General features: G+C 39.6%; 3 protein-coding genes across 3 annotated transcripts; 1 reads left to right on the top strand and 2 right to left on the bottom strand.

Moving 5' to 3' along the window:
• The first annotated feature begins 16,327 nt into the window (after nt 1-16,327).
• On the top strand, nt 16,328-17,052 carry ND-13A (NADH dehydrogenase (ubiquinone) 13 kDa A subunit). Its single transcript, XM_030385071.2, has 3 exons — nt 16,328-16,568; nt 16,656-16,832; nt 16,895-17,052. Exons 1-3 carry the CDS (start codon nt 16,437-16,439, stop codon nt 16,958-16,960), a joined length of 375 nt encoding a protein of 124 aa, XP_030240931.1. The 5' UTR covers nt 16,328-16,436; the 3' UTR covers nt 16,961-17,052.
• Nucleotides 17,053-18,499: 1,447 nt separating this feature from the next.
• Nucleotides 18,500-20,504, bottom strand: LOC115562884 (uncharacterized). Its single transcript, XM_030385070.2, has 4 exons — nt 20,036-20,504; nt 19,469-19,659; nt 19,294-19,408; nt 18,500-19,236 (listed from the first exon to the last, which is right to left on the bottom strand). The coding sequence occupies exons 1-4, from the start codon at nt 20,089-20,091 to the stop codon at nt 18,675-18,677; spliced, it is 924 nt and encodes a 307-aa protein (XP_030240930.1). The 5' UTR covers nt 20,092-20,504; the 3' UTR covers nt 18,500-18,674.
• A 123-nt stretch (nt 20,505-20,627) lies between these two features.
• Nucleotides 20,628-22,802, bottom strand: insv (insensitive). The gene is made up of 3 exons (XM_030385069.2): nt 22,527-22,802; nt 22,284-22,363; nt 20,628-22,217 (listed from the first exon to the last, which is right to left on the bottom strand). Exons 1-3 carry the CDS (start codon nt 22,528-22,530, stop codon nt 21,081-21,083), a joined length of 1,221 nt encoding a protein of 406 aa, XP_030240929.1. The 5' UTR covers nt 22,531-22,802; the 3' UTR covers nt 20,628-21,080.
• Between the last annotated feature and the right edge of the window lie 280 nt (nt 22,803-23,082).

The following is a 23,082-nucleotide window of genomic DNA, read 5'->3' on the forward strand; positions in this document are numbered from 1 at the left end:
GTTCACTTACCCCCTGCCGGGGTCACAGCCACGCCCCATAGTAAAATGCGAAAATTATGATTGCGCAAATTATGACAGCTCGAATATTTTCTCGGCGAAATCTATTTATTAGCCGAACCCAAAAAAAAAAACTGAAAATGAAAGAAATGAAAAACATAACAAAACAAATCTATAATTTCTGCTCCAGGAAAGCGGGTCTAGGTCGGCCGAGAATTTTCCCATTGTGCCATGCAAATTTATGACAAAACATTTGAATGCCGCCTCGCGGCCGTGCAGAAAGGTAAACAATGGCCGAGTAGAGCAAGTAGGGCAATGGGAGCAATGGGCTGGCACGTTCCATAATAATTTAATTATAATTTCGAAAGCGTGCAAAATTCTGAAATTTCACTATATTGAAAAATTGCACATGCTGAAGATCGAACAGAAGGGTTTCAATATTTTTACAGTAGGTTCCATTGCTAGGGGTTGCTACCCTTCGCTCTGTCTGTTAGCCACGCTTGTGTGCTGGTTAAATTAACGGTTCATGTGGCTGACAGTTCATGGAAGGCCTGTCGACCAACTGTCTCGACAAGAGCTCATATCTCATGGCTCGATGCCCCGATCCATATCGCGCCCACGCGATAATGTCAATCAAAAAACTGTTCAGCTCGGAGAAAATTGTTCAATTAACATTGGCCGACAATTATACGGCGACCCACGAAGATTCCCCAGGGCCGATAAGCCGCCAGCCCTGTCCGACATTGGGATAGGTTTATATGCATCTCAACATGGGCAACCGCTAACCGGTTCGCCAGCTCGCTCTGCCCTGCTCTCAATGAGTGACGTGTGACCAGCGGTCAGCGGACGTCAATAGCCGCTGGGCTGGCGTCGACTTCGACAGCGACGTCGACGACGACGGAAATTGAATTAAAACAAAAGGTTACCTTTGGGCAGGGATTGTGAAGTGTGTTCGTCAGTTGCGTGTGGACATAATAGGATTTACGTGCTAAGCGTAATTAGTGGAGAGAACTAGTTCCACTGGGTCGGGTACAGTTGCCAGTTGTCAGAGGGCCTGGCTCAACGGCTCGATAGCATTACATAGTTATCGTTATCGAATGCACTCGACGCGCACTCATATTGCCCCGTGTTTACACATTCAAGTGGTTTTTGCATAATTTGCATTTTTAATGAGCTCGCACATCAAATTCTTCCACTTTTGTTATCAGCTAGAAAAACAAATAAAAATTAAGTGAAAAAATGTATAGAAAATTGTATCGTTTTTTTTTTTTAACTATTTTGTATGCTGCGCATTGATTAGCTAAGCAAAACGGTAAAACAACAACCCCTCAACGGGACAGCCAAAGGGAAAGGGGTTGCCAAAAGGGTTACGCACTTTTTTGGGCAGCTGAGCATTTGCTGGAATCCATTCATCATTTGCATAGAAGGGGAGTGAGAGATGCAGGCTGACTGACAATTGCATAGCACTCGCAACTCTAGTATTACCAACACACACACACGCATAAATCATTTATACAGCTGAATGTGGCCTTAGCCTAGGCGTGTGCATTCCCCGCCTGTGTCACTTGCATGCATTTTGAATGAGTGGCCTACAAAGCCTATATTAGAGCTAATGCATAGTTTAACAAGTAGCTGACACTGAGAACTAGCTGTTAGTACTAAGGGAGTATGCCTTGCTGCCGTATACTAATTAGATTCGAAACGGACTTGGCCTTAATTAAGGGTATTCCTTAGCAGGCAGACTTAGGCTGAAATTTGAATTTTACAAAAATTATTTATAAACAGTATATATTATTATAGTATATAGTACATACATAGATATTATGGTAGTACATATCATAAATAAAATATATCTTCAAGAAATCAAAGAAATCTATTGTAGGAAATGAGAGTTAAAACTTGGAACATTTTTTAAATGAGATGTCGAAATCATTGCCTAATAATAAGCTTAATAATACGTAAGGGATAATGCTGTTATTGAACACTCTCAGCTACATCCGAAAGATATTTTAGAATATAATAAACTGAAGGCTAAATTTAGCTAATGAGGTTGAGGTTGGCATAAGTTTAAATGATGAATAAATTCAAATTACAAATGTGACTTCTAGTCAGGCTGTGAAGTACTTCCTAGAACAGCTATATATATCTATATACAAACTATATTTTCTCCGCTAAATAATTGTATTTATTTATTATGCATAAATGTAAATTTCTTATAAATATTATATCTGCCTAAGAATCTCAGCTATTTGAAGTCTTCTTCCAAAAACAGTTTAACTAAAGCTGAATTATTGCTCTCAGACCGCTTTAAATGCATTTGCTGGACAAATTGGTTGGCCATTTGCCATTGTTGCCAATATATGCAAAACAAGGCACTCAGCTGAGTAAACACAATAGAGCAGCTTAGCCGGCTTGGCTAAGCCACAGAATGTGCCTCGGCTTGTAGTGGGCAATCGATATGTGTTTACTCTAGGAAATGCAGCAAATGGCACAGACAAAAGCCGCATTCATTAAGTTATGGGCATGCATATGAGTGCTAGTTAGTTGAGACAATAAACCAAATGAGAAGCGGAGAACGGAGGGAATTGCAATACTGAATTCTGATAGCGGCAAGGGTACAGAATAACAGAGTTACAATATTAAATATTAATAAAGTTAAATATGAATAAAGTATAACTGAAAGTGTTAAGATAATAGGCAAGGTATAAGGTATGCAAAAAATGAAATAGATATTCCATTGTTTTGTCTGACATTAATCTATGTAAGTTCTTTAAAATACAATACAAATATTACATATTTATTAAAAATATATTAAATATCAGAATTCATGTAAAAGCAAAATCAAAATAAATTATAAAATAATTATAAATAATAAATTAATAACTAATTAAAGTCTAACAGACTTTTTTCTTATTTGGCTGACCTTAATATAGAAATTCAAAATAGCCCTATATCAGATTATACTTTACCTAATTTCAAGATTAATCGGCTATATTTTCTTTGTTAATTTCCTACCTTAATATATCCTGACTTTGCCGTAAAATAAATAACTGGGAGAGATGAGTTTTAAGATCAGCCTAGAGTCTGTTCTATTTTCAAGTATGGAAATTAAAAATATAGAAATGTTGAGAGCCCACAATTAGCTTAAAGTCTTAAGTTGTTGTTAAACGATAGTCGATGCTTAATTTTCTTGGACTAACTTTCCTTGAGTAATTTTCTTCCTTAGCAAATGCTCACTTTTCTCTGTGCTTAATTCAAAGTTAACAAGTTCTGAGATAAGACTTTCCCCCTGCTCCCCTCCTTCACTGCTCTATCTACTTTGCCAGCTCTTAGTTGTATGTCTTCCTACCCAATCACTTGTATCGATCGCAAATACCTGTCCGAAATGTCAGAAATGTATTTGCGTTAGAAATTCTATATCTTAAATGGGACAACTCAAGCTAATCTAAACGAGTGCATCATTCTATGGCAACTTTTGCGCACACACACACATTCATAGCTTTGTCAGTTAGAATTCAATTTAATTTTCAATCAGAAGACATTGTAGTTTCAGTTGTTGTTGCTGCTGTGGTTTCCCTTAGCTGCTAAGTAGCTGCACGCATAAAACTTCAAATTGAATGCGTTACGAACAACATGCAACCGGATTCTGAAGGAGAGCAGAGCAGCCACCTAGACAGCTAGACATGTGCCCTCCCTACCTCCCCTTCGCCAGTGATGGCACAGGCTAAGGAAAACAAGAGTTCAGTTAACCAGAAGGCAACACGCAAGAGCTGCAACGGGCACAGCCGAAGGCGCACAAACAGAGCTGAGTTCCAGGGAGCAGGAAACAAAAAATTTATATATAACCAACAGCTCGAAGCGTGAAGCCCAAGTCAGGGTAACAGGACGAGACCAGGACGAGCACCACGGCCACGGGACAAGGTAAATAGAGAAATGTAGGTAAATATGTCGACACTAGGTGTGGGCTTGGGTCTGGGGGATGCGGGAATCGAGACGCGGGACGCGAGGCTCGAGGCTGTGGCTCGTGGCACGTGGGTCGCTTGAATTTCTGATGCATTTTCGATTTTTACACGCGTGGCTTTTCCCGCTATGCTACCCACAACATTTTTCACTTTTCTATTTTCTTTTGTATTTATTGTTGCAGAAATTGCAACTTTGTTTACTTAGCCAATGCGCATTGTTGTTGTTGTCGTTGTACGCAGTATTTATTTTCGATTACTTTTCAATTGCTGTTGTTGTTGTTGTTTGCATTGTTTGGCTGCATTTGTTGTGAGTGGCGCAGCAGTATTAGCCAAAACTGTTTTCATGCTCAACAATAAAGAATAACAGAGAAATAATTCAGACTTGAATATTGGCAAACGACTGTTCGAGGGCTGCAAAGGCTGTGCGAGGTGCTCAGCGCGGCATACAATAATAATTATAATTTGAATTCTTCTTTCTACCTTTTCATTTCAGTACTTTGTTGCTGTTTAGTATAATTGCACTTGGTAGCTGAAGGGACAGCCGTGAACTGTGGACAGCAGCAAGTGAAAATTAAAATGTGTCGGCATTTTGAGCAGCGCGATGTAAACAAGAAGGCACAGTGGTTCACATATGGTAAATACTGGAAGAAGAAGAAGAAGAAGGTTTAAGGAACTTAAGAGGGAAAGACTTGAAGGAGCTTTTAATTAAGTCTTTGTTTTGAGTTCTACATAGATAATGTTTTAAGATCAAAATTGATAAATCATGAAAAAAGGTTTCTTTAGTATATATAATATATTTAAATATATACATAGTATATGTGTATATTTATTTAGTATATGAAAAATTCAACTCAAACACTATACACAAATTGAATACAAGACTCAGTCTTCAGTCGATTCATACCGAAAAACTTTTGATGGTAAAGCCCGAATCTGGAACTCAACTGTCATCATATGACCCTATGCAACAACTCAAAAATGAGTATAGCTCAGGAACTCCTCACTTAGGTCCTCAACAAATTATATATGTAAATCCGACTTCAAGCCAAACTATCTCTCAGCTGTACAGCTCATGATATGATTTATGTAAACTTATTTGTTTTGAAAACAAACTCTGCCATAAACAGGCATTGTCTTTTGTTTCCCGAGCTTTCACTGGCTTGCCTCGGTTAAATAAATTCATTTAATTTAGATGCTGCGCTGAGAGTTTTGTGAATAATGGGCTCTATATATTAGGCCCACGGTGCAGCGCTTGACAAGTGGCAGGCCAGCAGACACGGCACACATACAAACACACACACACACGCACACATGGACGCATATCAACCTGCAGCTGGCTGCTCGTTGGCCCTGGAATATGCGACACTTGAAGCGTCAGGCAACTGCAATCGCATTTAAGGACTAAAACGTTGGCGAGTCCAGGACGAGGCGTCGAGCAACTTCGTGGTGCGACGGAACTGTCGCATTTCCGCATTGCAAATGACTCCGTTTCTTTGCCATCAGTGCGGGCGCGAGCTTAGCATTTTTGTAATTAAGATAAAAGCGACAAAGACAAACAGAGTAGAGCAGAGCAGAGCAGAGCAGACGCACACTGCGGTGCCTAGACCTATCAAAAGCATTTGAGTGTTTATGCAGAAGTCCAGAACAAAGGAAGCCCCCACACAACATGAGCAGCAACTGCAGCTGCAGCTGAAATGATGTCTAGGCTTTGTTAAATTAAATAAAGGAAATGCGAAAAAGCTACGAATTGCCTTGGTGAATACTACAGATAATTATCCTACAATTGGTTCGGGCATTAGGAAATATGTTTAATGTTTTCCAAGTTGAGAAATCTTATATCTATAAGCCGAAATTCCTTTTCTAAAATCGTGGATTATTAATCAGATCTCACCTAAATGAGGCAAGTTCAATGATTTTAGCTTTGAAAAATTAAAATATTACATGATTTTCCAGATGGTCGATATAAAAACGAATGCTTTCTGAGAAAGGGATGGACTGAGAGAATGTGCTAGAGTTGCGAACCGACGTAAGACAAGCACAAATCTTTGTGGGGGACTAACTTAAGCGTTATGCATAAGGATAGAGTAAAGTGCTGAAACCCTCACAGTATTTTAAAAATATCTCTATTACCCTACAATACGAGAGCTGAAGTATAAAGAATAAAGATAAAAAACGGTTGCAACATTATTCACCACAAACTGCCCTTTAGTAAGTTGTTATAGTATTCTAATTCCTAGTGAGCAACTCATCAGTTTTATATCTAAATTGAAGCCCTTTTTTAATATTTTTTGTATCTCTGTTGAATTGTTAAATGTAGCATGCAAAATTGCATAGAGCAAACGTCAGCTTAGCATCAAAGGCAAAGTTGGGCCACAAAAAGTGAGCAGCACCACATGGACACGCCCCGCAGAGATGCAAAGCAAACCTCAGACAGGCAAAACATGAGCTACAACAACAACAACAACAACAACAACTGATAACAACAACAACAATAGCTGCTTCAGCCTGGACAGCTGCACAATAAACACAACCCCCAATCTAAGGGCTCGACAACCCGCCAATCCACCAAAACATCGAGAGGCATTACAAGCTCATCAACGTTTACGATTCACTTTTTTTTTTTTTTTTTAGACTTTATTTTGAATCTAGGCTGGACCAGCAGCCCTTCAATTGTCATTCAAATGTGAACCCGTTTCGCGTGCATCGCCTGATATTTTGTGACATTTCCACATTAAAAACGTTTTTGAAAAAAATCAACAACAACAAACATGAAGATTTAGTTGATGCGAGGGGATGCGACAGGGCGACAGCATCCGTGCTAAAATCTGCGCTCAAATTGAAACACTTTGACCCGAACCCAAACATTCTGAAGTGCCGCATTAGAGATTAAAGACCAAACATATGGCACTCAGATGATGATCTTTGTGCTGATGACGATCTCGTGTTGATGCTTGAAATTTTCAGAGTTTTTCTACAAAATTTTTGACATATTTTGACAGGCCCAACTAAAGAGAAGAAAAGTGCGCAAAACTTAAGATAAGATCTGATTTTTATTAAATTGCAGTTTGATACAGAGAGGGAGAGAGAGAGCGAGAGAGAGAGAGAGAGAGAGAGAGAGAGTGAGTCAGAGAGTGACTGGACAGGGATATTCCTGCATGTTGCAGCCGTCAATTAACGGCAATTTATAGCCGCAAGGGCTCGTTGCACGTTGTGCTCAAGCCTTTCAAAATGTAACAATTAACAATTGTTGTCGCTCCAACAACAACAACAACAATGCACACGAGCTGCGCCTGCGCAGCAACAAACAACCAAATCAAACAAACATCAAAAAAACGGAAATATTTCCGATGGCGCGAAATGGAGTGCGCTTTAATTTGCATAAATTACGCCAACAGCTACAGCAGAGCTACAGCTACAGCATCTAAGCCAAGAACATGCATAAAAGGATGCTGGCTGGCCAGGGCGGCAGAAAGGGTTGCCGCGCTGCCAGCACTCGGTCTCGATGTGTGTGTGTGTGTGCCGCCGCCGCCCGCTCGACAGACCCACTCTGCCGACTGTTCAGTGCTCAGTGTTCAAGAGGCTGCACTTGAAAAAAAAAAACAAGCAAAAGTACAGTAGACACGCGAACTGAACGAACTTGAAATACGCTTACTCTTGATATGTGCGAAGATAAAGCCAGAAGATAAAGCTTAAATTTTATCATCAAAGAATATAAACAACTTCAGATATACATAGAACAGTCTCTGGGTGCACTAAAATATATTTTAATATTTATTTTTGTTTTCGTATTAATTTCTGTCATAGTATCAAAACATTCTAAAAGCATAAAACAAATTAAATTTATCTAGGTTTTATTTAAGTTATGTTTTAATTAATTTCTTTTTTCTGTATATGGTTTGAATTTATAGATATTTTATTTATATACTCACAAATATTTTCCTTATAAAAAAGACAACAAATTTTAATTATATTTATTTTTTAATTTCATTTAATTTTTTAAGGAGATATTTATGATATTTTTATTTTTAAAATAATTTTTTTATAAACAAAATAATAAAAAGAAAAACAAAATATATTTACTTATTATTTACTTATTTATCAAATAATTGTTTTAATTTTTTTTTTAATTTTTAACTAGATATTTTATTAATATATTTCTATATTTCATTTTGTGTTTATAATAACAAATACTTTTTTTTTTATAAATTTATAATTCAATTTTTTATCAAGCTTAAATATGAATGTTTAAATAAATAAAAACGAATTCAACCCAAGCCATGCCCAGGCAAACCTTTCCATCTAGCTTAACTCCCCTTTCCGATACCCTCAAAGTCTGTTGCAATTGTACAGACACCCAGGCTGGCACTAGAACACATGCATATGAGCACTTGGGAGCAATCCACGTTTTTGTTTAAAGTAAAATAATAAAAAAAGGATTTTTTGTAGCTGCTCAGTTGTTCGTCGAGTGGTTGATTGCATTTATAGGCTGGACGCGCGACCAACCGCTCGAAGGTCCGCCCGTCCGCCACTTGGTCCGCTCGCCCGCTGCTGTCAAAAGGTGGCCTCGAGGCGGATGCTGAGGCCCGCTGTATGATGCTGATGATGATGTCGAGGTGTGGCCGCTGAGCTCAGCCGTGAAACTGTAATGTACATGGCAATTCCATTTAATATCAGAGTAGACATCCAGAAGAGTTACGCAAATAGCCAAAGGGCAGAGTTTGAGGCGGGCAGCAGACCAGCCCCGACGCGGCCAAGCCGAGCCAGGCGTCGCATCGCTTGTTTGGCAAACGTTTTAAAACCCGCATAATTGTCAGGATTTGCACGCCATGTGCGTGACGCGCCAGAAGGGTTGCGGTGGGCGGGGCACCGACTGCAATGCGCAATTTGAGGTTAGGCTAAAGCGCGAAAATCGCAAAAACTCACCATTAAACTGAAACTAATCCGAAAAGCATTTCGTATGATAATGAAATGGGGGTTTTCGTAGGCCCTAAGTGAAATATCTAGAGTCACGCAAAATCAAATGGCAATGGGTTTTCAAAGAATATAACAGGATAGAAACTAGAGAAACATTAGAATATATTATACTTCAGAAAACAATTAAGCTAAAAAATTATTCTTTGGCAAAAAATTAAAATTAAAAAAAAAAATTATAATAATATAAATATGAAATAAATCTTTTGATAAAGTAAAAATTCTAATAAAATAGTAAAATGCTAAAAAAATATCTTATATAGTTTTTACAATCCTTAGATATTTCTTTTTATTTTTTTAAATTTAAAATTTATATAATTTGTACGTAAAATATATTTATATTATTAGCTTTATAAGTATAAATTATCTAGATTATACTTTTAAGTTATGTTAAGTTCATCAATTTATATAAATATCGTACAAAATTTAAATCTCCCTTCAAATAAAATTAATAAACTCTTTTTCGCCTCTCTCAGGCTTAACTGAATTTCCCTACGTGTAAAACCTGTGAAAAAATAATTTATTTATTTATATGGCCATACTATCGCAAAGCCAATTTGGCCTGCTCGCTCCTCACACAGTCTCTGTCACGTTGTCTCTTTTTTGTCGCACCTTTCTATAAACCACATCTGACAATTATCGTGTTTTAATTACGCCGTGAAGGTAGGCGATTGCCGGAGATTGGCGCGCTGCGCTTTATTGAGGCACCCCAGGTGCCAGGCGCACTCATCCGCTTGTCGAATGACAAAACCGCAAAAATTGTAAATTGTAAAAAAAAGCGAGCTGAAGAAATTGAAAGCGAGACAATCAACGCGCACCGCAGGATATCTGTGCGAAATAAAAAACACGCACAGGATTACAAAAAAAAAAAAAGATATAAAAGAAAATAAAATGAGAATGTCAGCGCGCGGAAATTGTTGCCCCTGTCAGGCAGGGCAGAGCCGCACAGATAAGGACTATCAATAAAAAAAATGTGAGAGCGCATAAAAAAGAGGAGAAATTAAACTAAAATTAATCGTTTGCACGTGCATTGAAATTGAAATTCAATTGAAGACAAAAATCGAGTCGCAAATGTCACCTGGAGCTAGAGCCGGGTCTATTGCCAGACGATTTGACAGCGAAATTGATGATGATTCAAATTGAGTCGGTTGGTAAAAGTGCGCCAGAGACGACAAATTGTTGTTAATGAACATTCATATATAATATGATGATGATACTGATGCTGATGATGATAATGATAATCATGTTGTATGTAGACTGAGGACACTTGATATGTCTATCAAAGCAAATTATTGAAGCTTGTTGTGCGTGAGTGTCTGATTGGAGTGTGTGTGTGCATGTGTGTGTATGTGTGTGTGTGTGAGATGTGTATATCATGCGTGTCTTTTCCACATAATTGCACAGCATGCGGGGCAGCGCACAAAAGAAAGTTTTTGTTCGACACATCAAATTGAGCAAACAATTTTGTATTGAAAAAATAAATAACTTCGATGATGTCATATAATGAAGACAATTTTAAATGGAGCAGCAGGAAGAAGTGCAAGAGTGTAAATAATTTAAGAAAACCATATTGAAAAGTTCAATTTTGTTGAGCTCAACATTCATCAAAAAATTAATTTGTCGGTTTGAATGTTATGTTAAAAGAGTTAAAAGCAGCTTTTTGAGAGCCGAGCAACATTTGGCTTACCAACACTGGTTATACATGGTATACTAATGGTGTTTTCTATCAATGTTTTGCAACAAAGTTCAGCAACCTTTTTAACTAAAAATTTTTATCCATACTACTGTTTACTTATACTATTTACTAACACTATTTTCTAACACTCTTTATTAACACTGATTACTTAGACTATTTATCAATATTCATGACCGAAAATTGTTTGCCAAAAGCTAATCTATAAATAATAAGCTTGGGGTAAAAATCAAAACCTTAAATCATGTTTAACAAACATATTAGCAAAACAAAAATAAGTGCAGAAGGATTAACTGGCTGTTAAATTGTGACAAGCTGTCAACGAGCTTAAACTTGCAAAAAAGTAAAAAGAACAAAAAATTGAATAATGCATATTTAAGTGAGTGTCAAGCCAAGAAAAAGTAAGAGATATCTACATATTAAAATATAATTTATTGTCGATTGGTTATTTATGACCAAAAAGCAGGCCTCGAGCCAATCAGCCTAATGCGAATTCAATAATTAAGAAGCTGATTCAAACAAATCAAATTTGACAGCGCATTTTAGTGTTTGTCAAGCTGAGAAATATTCGAGATAAATAATATTAATATAAATCACAGCAAATTTGCATATTTGAGGTATGTATAATCTTTGAAAATATGTTTGAAATTTTTATCAAATTTGTAGATTTATCAATGGAATAAATATAAATCAAATCAAATTTGCATGTTTGATTGTCGTGTGAAAAGTTTGAAGATGTGAATAAATTAACTAAGTTTGTAGATATTTTTCTAAAGCTAAATGATAATTGGAACAGAATAGTTAACATTAGGCTTAAGGTCTTTGACAAGCATTAAAATAACAAAGAATAAAAAATAATATTTAATAACTACTTTTTATATGCATGTAAATACTAAATAGTTATATCATTTGTATACACATTTATAGTTCATGCTATACGTAAGTCCCTCAATAATGCTCATAAAATATTGGAAAATATCCATGAAATATCCTCTCCCGCTCCGCCCTGCCCTGACAGGCTGAACAGCAAACACTTGAGTTTTAGCCAAGTAAAACAACATAAAAATTGTCAAACAGCAAGCAAAGTCGAGTTGAACCACCGAACCACCCGACGCACACGCACACGCACACCCGGCCCTTGTCCGTTGGGGGTCAACAGGCCTGCCCGTACAGAGGTCACTCGATAAAAAGGGACGTTAAAAAAACAAAATATATATGAAAATCAGCGGAACATGGAACGATTTCTAGTTGGATGACTAAATGATGATATATGTATGCATGTATGTACATATGAACATATACATATATAAAATATATAAATAAATATCGTTAAAACAGACAGCTGGCTGGGCATTATTGCCATCTCGCTCGCTCTCTCGCTCTTCTGCCGCTGCTGCTGCTGCTGATGGCGCTGCGCAGGCGCACAGCATGTCATAAAAAAGCACTTGAGGCTAATTTCGCTTTGGCTTGTTCAGCATTTGCCAATGGCCAATGGCAGATTTTTTTAATTAAGCTAGCAACATGACTGTTAATAGCAACAACAACAACAGCAGCAACACTAGCTACAACAACAACAATAGCAAATTGTCGCTTTAAAAAAAAAAAAAGCTGTTGGCAAGCAATTTGTTGTGCATCGAATGAATAAGTGAGTGAGTGCCTGAACGAGTGTTTGACTCACAGAGTGAGCAAATGAATAACTGAACAAATGACAATTCTCAGTTGCTGCTGTTGTTGTCGCTGTTGCTGTTGCTGCTGTTGTTTTTGGTGCGTCCAGTGCACACGCATATTGAATTTCCAGAGAACATGTTTTTAATTTTCATGCCAGAATAATTTTGAATGGCGGAAAAACGGTTGGACAGCAACAAAAAAAAAAAAAAAAAAAAACAGAAAAGACAAACATAAAAAATGAAAATGAAAACATGAAATGACTGACTAGCAGATGCTCTGTAAAAAATACTGACAGCATCATAAAGAGATATACATATAGAAGACAGAGACAGGACCCAGAGACAGAGATAGACAAAAGGAGCAGAAAATAGGAGAGCGAGAAGACCGAGACAGAAAAAGACAGAGACAGAGAGTGATAGAGAAAGGGAGAGTATGAGAGAGAGGCGCAGAGACTTGAAACAGAGACAGGAGGAGAGTTGCAAATGTGTGAGAGAGAGAGAAAGAGAGCATAGACCCAGAAAAATACAGTGTAGAAGCCAAAAAAAAAAACAGATAGCGACGCATATATAAAGAGATATAAATATACAGAAAGACTCAGAGACAGAGACATTACAATAACACAGGACACAGCACAGGACGGACACCTATACATTTCCTTTTGATTATGCTCCCCTAGCGAGAAGACCGAGACAGAAAAAGACAGAGACAGAGAGTGATAGAGAAAGGGAGAGTATGAGAGACAGGCGCAGAGACTTGAAACAGAGACAGGAGGAGAGTTGCAAATGTGTGAGAGAGAGAGAAAGAGAGCATAGACCCAGAAAAATACAGTGTAGAAGCCAAAAAAAAAAACAGATAGCGACGCATATATAAAGAGATATAAATATACAGAAAGACTCAGAGACAGAGACATTACAATAACACAGGACACAGCACAGGACGGACACCTATACATTTCCTTTTGATTATGCTCCCCTAGCGAGAAGACCGAGACAGAAAAAGACAGAGACAGAGAGTGATAGAGAAAGGGAGAGTATGAGAGACAGGCGCAGAGACTTGAAACAGAGACAGGAGGAGAGTTGCAAATGTGTGAGAGAGAGAGAAAGAGAGCATAGACCCAGAAAAATACAGTGTAGAAGCCAAAAAAAAAAACAGATAGCGACGCATATATAAAGAGATATAAATATACAGAAAGACTCAGAGACAGAGACATTACAATAACACAGGACACAGCACAGGACGGACACCTACACATTTCTTTTCGATTATGCTCCCCTATCAGTTTCACAAACTCTCCAATGTAAACTCATAATACCCTATATTTCACACATATTCCAAATCTGTCCAGGGTATAGACACATTGTTTTTGCTTTTCGATATCGTTTTTGTTTTTTTCTTTTTCGCCACTATGAAAATAGCCAATGGCCGGTGGAGCTCGAGCCCCGGACAGCTAACAAGCTGTGGCATTGACCATGCGGACCCCCCGTCCCCAACGGCACTTGAAGCACAGGTGAGTTTGGTTAGCAGGTGAGCAGCAGCTGCTGCTGCTGCTGCTGCTGTCGTTGCAGTGCATTTTGGAACTGTTGTTGTTTATTTTTGAAAGGTTATTTGAAATTGGATAAATGATTGCCAAAACAGCAGGAAAACGAAATTAATTGCTGCTATGCAGAGTTACAAGAGTTCACAGTGAATTAGCATTAAAGCGTCACGACACGAACAATTGTGAATAGATTGAATGGAAACTAGGCCTAGCTGGTGAAATGTTTACGAAATAAGTCTTGTATGTGTGGGTGTGTGTGATGCTAGGATACAATAAGATGTGTAAATTGATGGGATCAGAAATTGCCAGAACCAGAAGGGAGAGAGTTTATAAAAGGAAAACCTCTCGAAATATCGATCCAGTATACATCGATTCAATATCCGTAGCCTGGCGAAACTTTAATTATAAATATGGAATAAACACTTTGAAGAGATTTAATAATATATAGATGATTACTCATATAGAATAAAATGTGAAAAATAAATATTTTTTTAAGAGAAAATGTATTTAATTAAGATTAGGAAAATTATGTAATGAAAGCAAAAATATATGAATATGAATGAATAAAAAACTTCAAGCAAACAACTAAACCTAAACCAAGTCGCAGCTGCTTAGCTACCTCAGACATCGGCATACATATATCAGCTATATGTTTTCTAACACTCTTTCGATTTTAGTGCCATAAATCTCAGATGCTTTGATCTATTAGGAAACGCCCCTCGACTGTCAACCCTTGTGGCAGGGCACCACACGCAACATACAACTACTCAACCACTTGAAAAGTGAATGCAATGTGAGACAATAAATCTTCAAAAAAAAAGACAACGAAAAAATTTGTCACTTTCACCACCAGATAAAAAAAAAAACAATTGATAAATGCCTAAATTCTATACAAAAAAAACCCAAAAAAAATATTAACTATGGGCGCTGAGTTTTACGCTAAATTGCTTAAGGACAAAGGATGCAGGATATAAATAAAGGAGTAAGGGCAACCGCTATGCTTTTCGCTTAATCCTTTTTGTAAAAACAACCCAATGCAATTGCCACTCAAAAGGTGAAAATTGTCGAAAAACATGAATCAAAAGCAAAAATGAAACATCCTTTAACTGGCCAGGACCAACCGCTGCTGCTGCTGTTGGATGCCTGCTGCGCGCACGCGTTGACTTCTTGGCAGCTGCGCAGTCGCCGTAGCCACTGACCAGGCGCCTGCCTACAGCCGCTGCGGTCGCCGGACAAATTGAAATAGCAAAATCATTTCGAGCGACACGGAAAATTGCATTTAATTACGCAAGCAAACAAATGCGTTTAAAAATTTTTCAAAAATCAACCAAGTTCAGTTTGTCGAAAAAATTCACGCCTCGCTACACAAAAGCGCTGTAACTTATATAGATTGTTAGTCGTAGCCTGGCCAGTGGTCAGTTGCAAGGTTTTTAGGGGCGAGTTGCGTAATTGCAGCGCTCTGAAACAATTGCGCACAATCAAACACAACAGGATATCTCTGCTTGCTGACCCTTCAGCCATCAGCCTCCCCCCCTTCGACAGGCTCTACCTCTGCCTGGGTTTAGCTAGTCATGTAATTTTATTAGTCCTCTGCTCATCGTTTGTTTGCTTAGGATGCTGCTAGCGTTGTTATAGTTAAGGGCAATAGTTACATGTACATGGCCAGTTACATGACAGCCCATAATAATAAATATTGTCAACTAAATTATGAAACAACCCCCAACCCTTAACTCTGGCATGACAGGCAGTTGATAGAGCTCTGCAATCGGGACTTTAGCTCAAAGGGAGGGAAAATTTATTGCTTGCTATTCAAATAATTCTGGATCGATTTTAGCTAGTATTGACACATAAAGTTATAGTTATAGTCAAGCGTTACTTTTTTCAAATTAGCAAGTACCCGCAACAACTTTTTATTGAAGACGTTAACCAAATTCTAAAACTATAAACTTTTTGGAACCTTAAATGTTTTCTTCGTTTTATTTTATTTATAAATTTCGAACCAGCGGCCGTTAAAAATTTTTCATTTGAATCTTAACGAGCACCAATGGACTTAATTTTATAAACACTAATAAATCATTTACTCAATGAGTTTAAGCAACAATAGAACACAACTAATTTTTGAATTAATAATAAAAATATTAAATTATATACACGCATTTTTAGAATAGGTATACCAATTAATACATATCAATATCTTCAATATTAAGGTGTTTCAAATTATATTCAAAGAGTTTCACCAGCAGCGCAGTTGAAAGGCTGCCACACTGTAGAAAAAAGTAGCACAGTGCACAGAGGCTGCCACTAGATGAAGTTGGGGTGGTGTGTCTAAAATGGCTAGCTATCGATATATCGATAGCTATAAGCAAATTATTTTAAAAAGAATAAAAACATAAATACTGTAAGTAATAGAAGCAATAACAGTGATTAAATGATACATATTACCTATGCTAAAATGTAAGCATACAGCGATCAATATAGATTTGCTTTATCTAACATTAGAATATTCGAGTGTTGGTCACAAGTAACGAGTGTGTTGACAAACTGTCATCTCCAAGTCGTAACTAAATTTCAGTAACAAATTTGGAGAGGTTTTAAACAAACCAAAAAAATGGCCTGCAAACAGTTGATGAATCGTGCTAGCTCCCTAGGACGCTGCAACCAGAACAAGCTGATGCCACTGGCCAGCATGCGCTGGTCCAGCACACGCAGCGACATCGAGAAAGTCACACACACTGGCCAGGCAAGAGCCGCAGCGCTCAGCTGTTTCTATTTGCGATTACGCAAACAAAATTTGTTATTAATTTCCGTTTTGATTTAATAATATTAGGTATTCGACAAGGATGACTATCGCAATGTGCGCTTCACAAATGCCAAGCGCTATGTGAATGAGAACTGGGGCATCAAGCTAATCGATGAGATTCCACCCAAAGAGTGTGAAGAGCGCGTTGTTTACTGCGACGGAGGCAACGGTCCGCTCGGCCATCCAAAAGTGTACATTAATCTGGTAAGTGGAAGGCATTGATATAAAATTAGTGTCCTATATTTATATGTGTCCATTTCTTCAAGGATAAACCCGGCAATCACAGCTGCGGCTATTGCGGCCTGCGTTTCGTGAAGAAGGAGCATCATTAAAATCATTCTTTGGTTCTTAAAGAAAGCTCTTGTTACTAGTTGAATATATATAAATATACAAAAAACGAAACAACTTCTAAATACCAAGCTAACGGAACTGTGTTTACTGGAATGTTGGCGGAAATATAGGAAATAATGTAAATCAAATCTCTTGAGGATAAGTATAACAGTTTTCTAAGGGAGACCAATTGGAAATGGTATTCTATTAAGCTCTCAATCTGATCAGACTATATATTGCAGACACTATATTGCATATATATCATAGGTCATTAGGAATTTTTAATGAAAAACCCCTTTTATTTTAGAAATCTGAATGATATTTGAGAAAACTTTAACTGTCTATTTAAGATACATTGTAAATGCAGAGCTCTTCAGGAACATTCATAGAAAATCAGTCATATTTATATGATGGGATTATTTAATTTTAGAAGGGCAGCGTTATTATTATCTTGAGACAACTCCTATCAAAACAAGTGCGCTATAGTCATTAATAAATGAGCAAAAACAGCTGTATGGCAACCCAAATGATATTTATATAACTACCCACACCATAATAAATACATTTATCATATATGTACATCACATACATACACATATATGTATGTATGACATATGGAATGAAACGATTCCTAGTTGGTTGCATTTGTTTTTATTGCACAACACTTTTATTCACTTGCATTTCGCTTGAATGATATCTAATACAATGTTAAATGTATGCGTTTTCGCATTATGGTCTATTTGAAGTATGCAAACTATTAACTAAAATATATATATTTGTATAAATATACATATACAAAACTGATGTATAAATATATGTATGCCAAATAATAATTATCAAAATGAAAAAGCCAAGGAAATTATATAAATGTATATATAAACTATATAAGAACTGATCCGTTCATACCATAACATATTGGGAGTGCAAATATAAGAATATATATATAATATACAGATATATAGTAAGTATATCAAAAATCAAATGTATATATAGATCATAATTATGATTTTTTTCCGTATGCCATTTGCGAGACTTTTTTTGTTGATTTTTTCGTTTTCCTTTTTTTTACTACGGGCACTTTAGATGCTGCTCCATTGAGACACAGATAGTACCACGAAGAGAATACAAATATATAAAAAAAAGTCGAGTGGGCCACATCGTGGCCCCACCGCGTGCGCCATGCATCGAGTCAAGCCGAACTGGCCCAAAACTGAAAAGAATCATGTTCACACAGCTGCAGCAGCGCCTCCTCCTGCGGGAGAGGACGCGCCGCCCACTCAGCGCCTGGAGAGTGTGTGGGACTCCTGGCAGCAGTGTGCTCTGGAACTGAACTGGTGTGTGTGGGCGCGTGTGTGTGTGGGGCGCCATCAGAAGCGCTGCTCACGCACACACACACACGCACACGCACACATAGAGGCAAGACAGCGATTGATGCCCGCCGCTTGCTCAAATAATCATCAATGGTATTTGACCACGATCAGTGGAATCGTCGTCGTCATCTGTTGTCTCAATTGCGTTTCATCTAAAACACCAACAAACACTTAAGAGAATGTAAACTAAAATGTAATAGGTTCTAATTTGGATGTTGTGTGGGACTATGTTGCCGACGAATCGCTTTAGCTTATCTTCATACTGTTGCTGCTGCTGCTGCTGCCGTTGGAGTAGTAGCAGCAATGTTCGCTTATCTTGATTGGGGCAATAGTTGTTCACCACTGGTCACCAGAGGTTCCGTGGCATGGCGTAGCCTTCTTTTGTCACAAATATGTTGCGACTCATGCACGCCTTGCGATCTCCGCCAGCTCCAACAACAGCAGCCGACGATCCAGCACTGCCAGGGCCTTCCTCTTTAACGGTGGTCTCCTTGCGTCCGTCTACTATGCGAGTGACCGTGGTTGTCCGCTGACCGGTCGAGTCTTGGGTCACCTTAGTGGTCTCATAGGTGCCGTCGGGCTTGCGCACCGTCTTGGTCATGACGCTCTGGCTGAACATTTTCGGGCCCTGATAGGTGCCATCGAAGACGCCGCCGAACGGAGTCATGGGCGTCATAATGTTCGGCTTGGCGTTCGGCGGCGGACGCGACGGCAGCATCACACCTGGCTTCGTTTCGCCATCGGCATTGAGAGTGCCATGGATGCGGCCCATGATGAGCTCCTCGTCCGAGAGCTTGGGGCGAGGCGCGGCCCGGCGCAACCCACGCTGATTGGAGCGCAAAATGTTTTCGTGGCCCTCCTCCGGATTCAAGCGCTGTATCAGCGAGTACAACTGATCGGGATAGATTCTGGAAACACCAAGGAAAACATAAATATATAAATTAGCATATATATTATCCACCTACTCTCCATCCAGATCGGTGTCTAGCGAGTTGTGCTTCTTCTGAAACTCCTTAAGTATTTTGCTTTCGAAGCCCGGCTTCAAGAAATCCTCCCTCAAATTACGCTCCAGCCCAACCTCTATTAGGGAAAGGCAAGAGTTTCAAAGTTTGTGAATTATGGGATTCACTATAAACTCACCTTCATTGTCCTGCACTGACTCCAGCAGTCGCTGCAGCTGCCGCTCGAAGTGCTTCTGCATCTCCAATGGACTCGTGAAGACCTGAAAGGCAAACTTGCGATCGTCATCGAACAGTTCGTCATCCGTTTCAGCCTCCTCGAACCATTGCGGCTTGCGAAACTCATCCTTGTTGGAGGCGGATGCGGAAGCACTGCAAAAGCGTAGGCGGCTTAATCACAAAGGCAAAAGATGCACAGACGCATACACACAAACACACACATGTAAAGAGTTACGACACCCACACACACGCACACAGAGACATAAAATGCAACCCCAGCAAAGCCCGCAGGAAGTTCACTTCAATACGCAGCCTCCGCACACACACATACACGCAGTTATGCAAACCCACACACACACACACACACACATATACACTCGTGCACTTAAATACAGGCCGTGCACACATTTGCGCCTGTGTGGTATCCTGGTAAAAAGTGTATCTATCATAGCAGGTGCCTGGTTTATCGATCCATTTCAGTGAAAAAAGCCGCAATTGAAGCAAATAAACCGAATTAAAAATAACTTACTCTGACTCCTGCTGCTGCTCGAATTCCGATTGGAACATTTTCTTCAGTATGTCCATGGCGCGATATTGCCTTTACTTTTTTGTTTTTTTAATAATTTACCCAGAAAATGCTTAGGGCTTATCCTTTTTGTGGGAAGCCAGCAACGCAAACGATGTTAATTTGTTGTAGAGAAAGAAAAAACTAAAAGAACCAAAATGACGCAAATAACAATTGACTTAGCAAAATTGTTAGATATATATATGATTTTATAGTTGTTGTAGTGTTTCCTTCTAATATCGTTGAGTTGTGTGCACACAATTTTCTTCGAGTATCTCCTAAACACCACCACGACGGACAGAAATTGCTCGATTAGCGAACAGCTGAGCGGAGCAAGTAGCGGTGAGCGTTTCGTTTCAGCTGTCCAACACAGCAAACACACACACACATACACGAACAGTCGTTTATGTGTGTATGCGCGTGTTGCGTCACGAGATGGAAGCGAAACGCTCACTGCATCAATGTGTACATACTGGAATCAGAACATGGCGGGCTGATTTGAAATTCTCTCCCTGCTAGAAATTTTGGATTAGGTGTTGAGAAAACAACAACTAAATTCGATTTGGTTACAATAATTTATTCAACTTTTATCTAAATCTAACTAGCTTTTTTTTTAATACTTGGAGAATTTGATGCAAGAGGCATAGAAACACTGACAAATTGTTTTTATATAGAGATTTTCGGTCCCTAATGCTGCCAACTTGAAAGCCCCTCTACTTGGCCTCCTGCAAGGTGTTAGTTTTTGTATTAGTTTGCTTACACGGATTTGTTAGTGGGTATTTAATTTAGTGGTTCTGTTTAAACCGCATATACAAACTTCGAGATCTTCATTTGTATTGATTTGTACAAATTGTAAAATTGCTGTTGCTTCTCTTCCTTCCCCTTGATTGTTTGTTGAACTCTGAGCAGCCAGACTGTCTTTTCTCTTCTTTGTTTTTGTTTTCTGTTTTGGTACTAGTTGGGTGCCCCTCTAAAGGTTACATACACTAAGTCAAAATAATTTAAAACTCTAAGCCATATTCTCCTTGTCGCCCACGCTGCAACGCTTCCCCTTCTGAATCTTCATCATTTTGTTCTCGTCGGCGCATTTGGTGGTGATGGCATTGCGCACCTCCTTCTCGCTGGCATTCGATTTGCGGGTGACTGCAAAGATGATGTCCTGGATCTTGAGGGGATCGAGCATTTGCTTGAGCGGCTTCTGCTGGTCCTTGAACGCAGGCGACGGCTTCCCGGTCATCGAGTGAGTGGCCAGGGTTTCGCGATCGAAGATTGCCACCAGCAATTTGCGTGTGGCCAGCGAGGAGACGGACCAATTGATGTTCTCAAAGACGCTGGCCGGCACACAGGTGTTGTTCGGCCCAATAGAGACCATCACATTGTCCGCCTTCTGTTGCAGTGTCTTAAACTCCGGCTTCCACTCTTCCGCAGATGTATTCAAGTTTGCATTGCTTTTGCGTGCCGGCAGCTTATATTGCATATTGTGCAGGTGCTGCTGCTGTTGCTGCAGGGGCTGAGGGTGAGGCTGTGGTGCAGCCATGTTGTTGTGGCACTCCTTCAGCTCCAGCTTGCGGCGTTTGATCAACTGCAGCGGGGTTGAGGATTCGCGCTTGATCTGCTGCTGCTGCTGCTGATCCTCGTTGCCCAGGCAAATCTCCAGACGATCCGAGTCGGCGGAGGTGCTCAGGCTGTTCAAGCTCTCGGCGGCCAAACGTATCTCAATGGCATCCGCATCATTGCAATCGGCGCCAGCGGACGCTATGATCTTATAGTCAATCACCTCGCTGCGCTGCGACTGAGCCGAGCTGGGCGCACAGATCACCGAATTGGGCGGCGTTAAGATCTGAGGCTGATGTGCGGGCGGCGACGTAGCTGTGCCCGTGGCCTGTTGCATGCGCGCAGATGTCGCATGGATTTGGGACAACAGATCCGTGTGCTCCTGCAGCTTGCTCTCCAAATAGCGTACCTTTTCGCGCAGAGCGCGATTCTCGGCCTCCACATGGGGATCGACGTCGAGGGTGCGCAGCAGGCCAAAGTCCTCGCTCGTCGTCTGTGTCCAGGCAGTGAGCAGCATCGGCTGATCTGCGCGGCCGTGCCAATGCGCGTCGTCGCGCACATTTATGAAATTCGAGCCATTAGCAGACAATATCTAAAAAAACAAAATAATATATTACATGGAATATGATGCAATTGCATTGTCTTTATGCTAGCTTACTTGTGGATCCATTTTAGCGATCCTGTTTGCTGTCCTGCGTTGTGTGCGTCTTGCAGGCTGAGCGTCTACTGTGCGAAGCGCTATACAAAATCCAACGAAATTGGCGGCAGAATAGCAAGCAACGCGCGCAAATAAAACACCAAAATGCATGCACATCCATGGTCAGAGAGCAAGAGAATGAGAGAGAGAGACACACAGAGGGGTAGTTTAGACTATTTGGCACAATGCATTCCAACTACTTACACATGCTACCTGGGTCACCGATACAGCTGTACAGTACGAATAAATGTGTTAGTATGCGTGTGTGTGCCCGTGCTGCTTGGTTTCTAGTAGTTCAGGTATTCGAATTTGTTCTCTGCGTGCGTGCTCTCTCGAATGGGACTTTCTACTGTTCTATATCCCAACTGGCGTGCGAGTAAGTTTTATTTTCGATCCTTTTTCTCTTCTTCTACTTTTTATGCCTGCCTGCACCACGCTGCACGCATGTCGTTCGCGCGGGAACCAAGTCTCGTATTTTGAAGGCAGAGTTGCCAACTTCTGCGTCGGCGCAAATGTCCGTGTTTCCACTGGAAGTTAACAGTGGTGTAATGAAGATTAGAACAACACAAAATGTATTATAACTACATTGTTGCAATTAGTCGCTTGGCCAAACCGGTTTTTTCGATCGAGCTCAATGGGACCAGTTGTCAGCTATAAAAATAAGTCTCCCTCTAGGAATACATCAACGGCTCTCTGATCGGAATAAAAGGGAAAAACATCCCTAATGGCTGCAGATGCTACAGCCATTAGAGCATGAAGT

Source organism: Drosophila navojoa, chromosome 3 (genome assembly GCF_054131105.1).
Source record: "Drosophila navojoa isolate 15081-1374.11 chromosome 3, UAZ_NAV_1.0, whole genome shotgun sequence".
Classification (NCBI taxonomy): Eukaryota; Metazoa; Arthropoda; class Insecta; order Diptera; family Drosophilidae; genus Drosophila; species Drosophila navojoa.

Coding starts and splice junctions, on each gene's coding strand:
- ND-13A (XM_030385071.2), top strand. CDS start 16,437: ATGGCCTGCAAACAGTTGATGAATCGTGCTAGCTCCCTAGGACGCTGC. Junction 16,569..16,655: donor AAGTCACACACACTGGCCAG/GCAAGAGCCGCA, acceptor TAATAATATTAG/GTATTCGACAAGGATGACTA. Junction 16,833..16,894: donor CAAAAGTGTACATTAATCTG/GTAAGTGGAAGG, acceptor CATTTCTTCAAG/GATAAACCCGGCAATCACAG.
- insv (XM_030385069.2), bottom strand. Junction 22,218..22,283: donor TCGCTAAAATGGATCCACAA/GTAAGCTAGCAT, acceptor TTGTTTTTTTAG/ATATTGTCTGCTAATGGCTC.
- LOC115562884 (XM_030385070.2), bottom strand. CDS start 20,091: ATGGACATACTGAAGAAAATGTTCCAATCGGAATTCGAGCAGCAGCAG. Junction 19,660..20,035: donor GAGCAGCAGCAGGAGTCAGA/GTAAGTTATTTT, acceptor ACGCTTTTGCAG/TGCTTCCGCATCCGCCTCCA. Junction 19,409..19,468: donor GTCAGTGCAGGACAATGAAG/GTGAGTTTATAG, acceptor TTTCCCTAATAG/AGGTTGGGCTGGAGCGTAAT.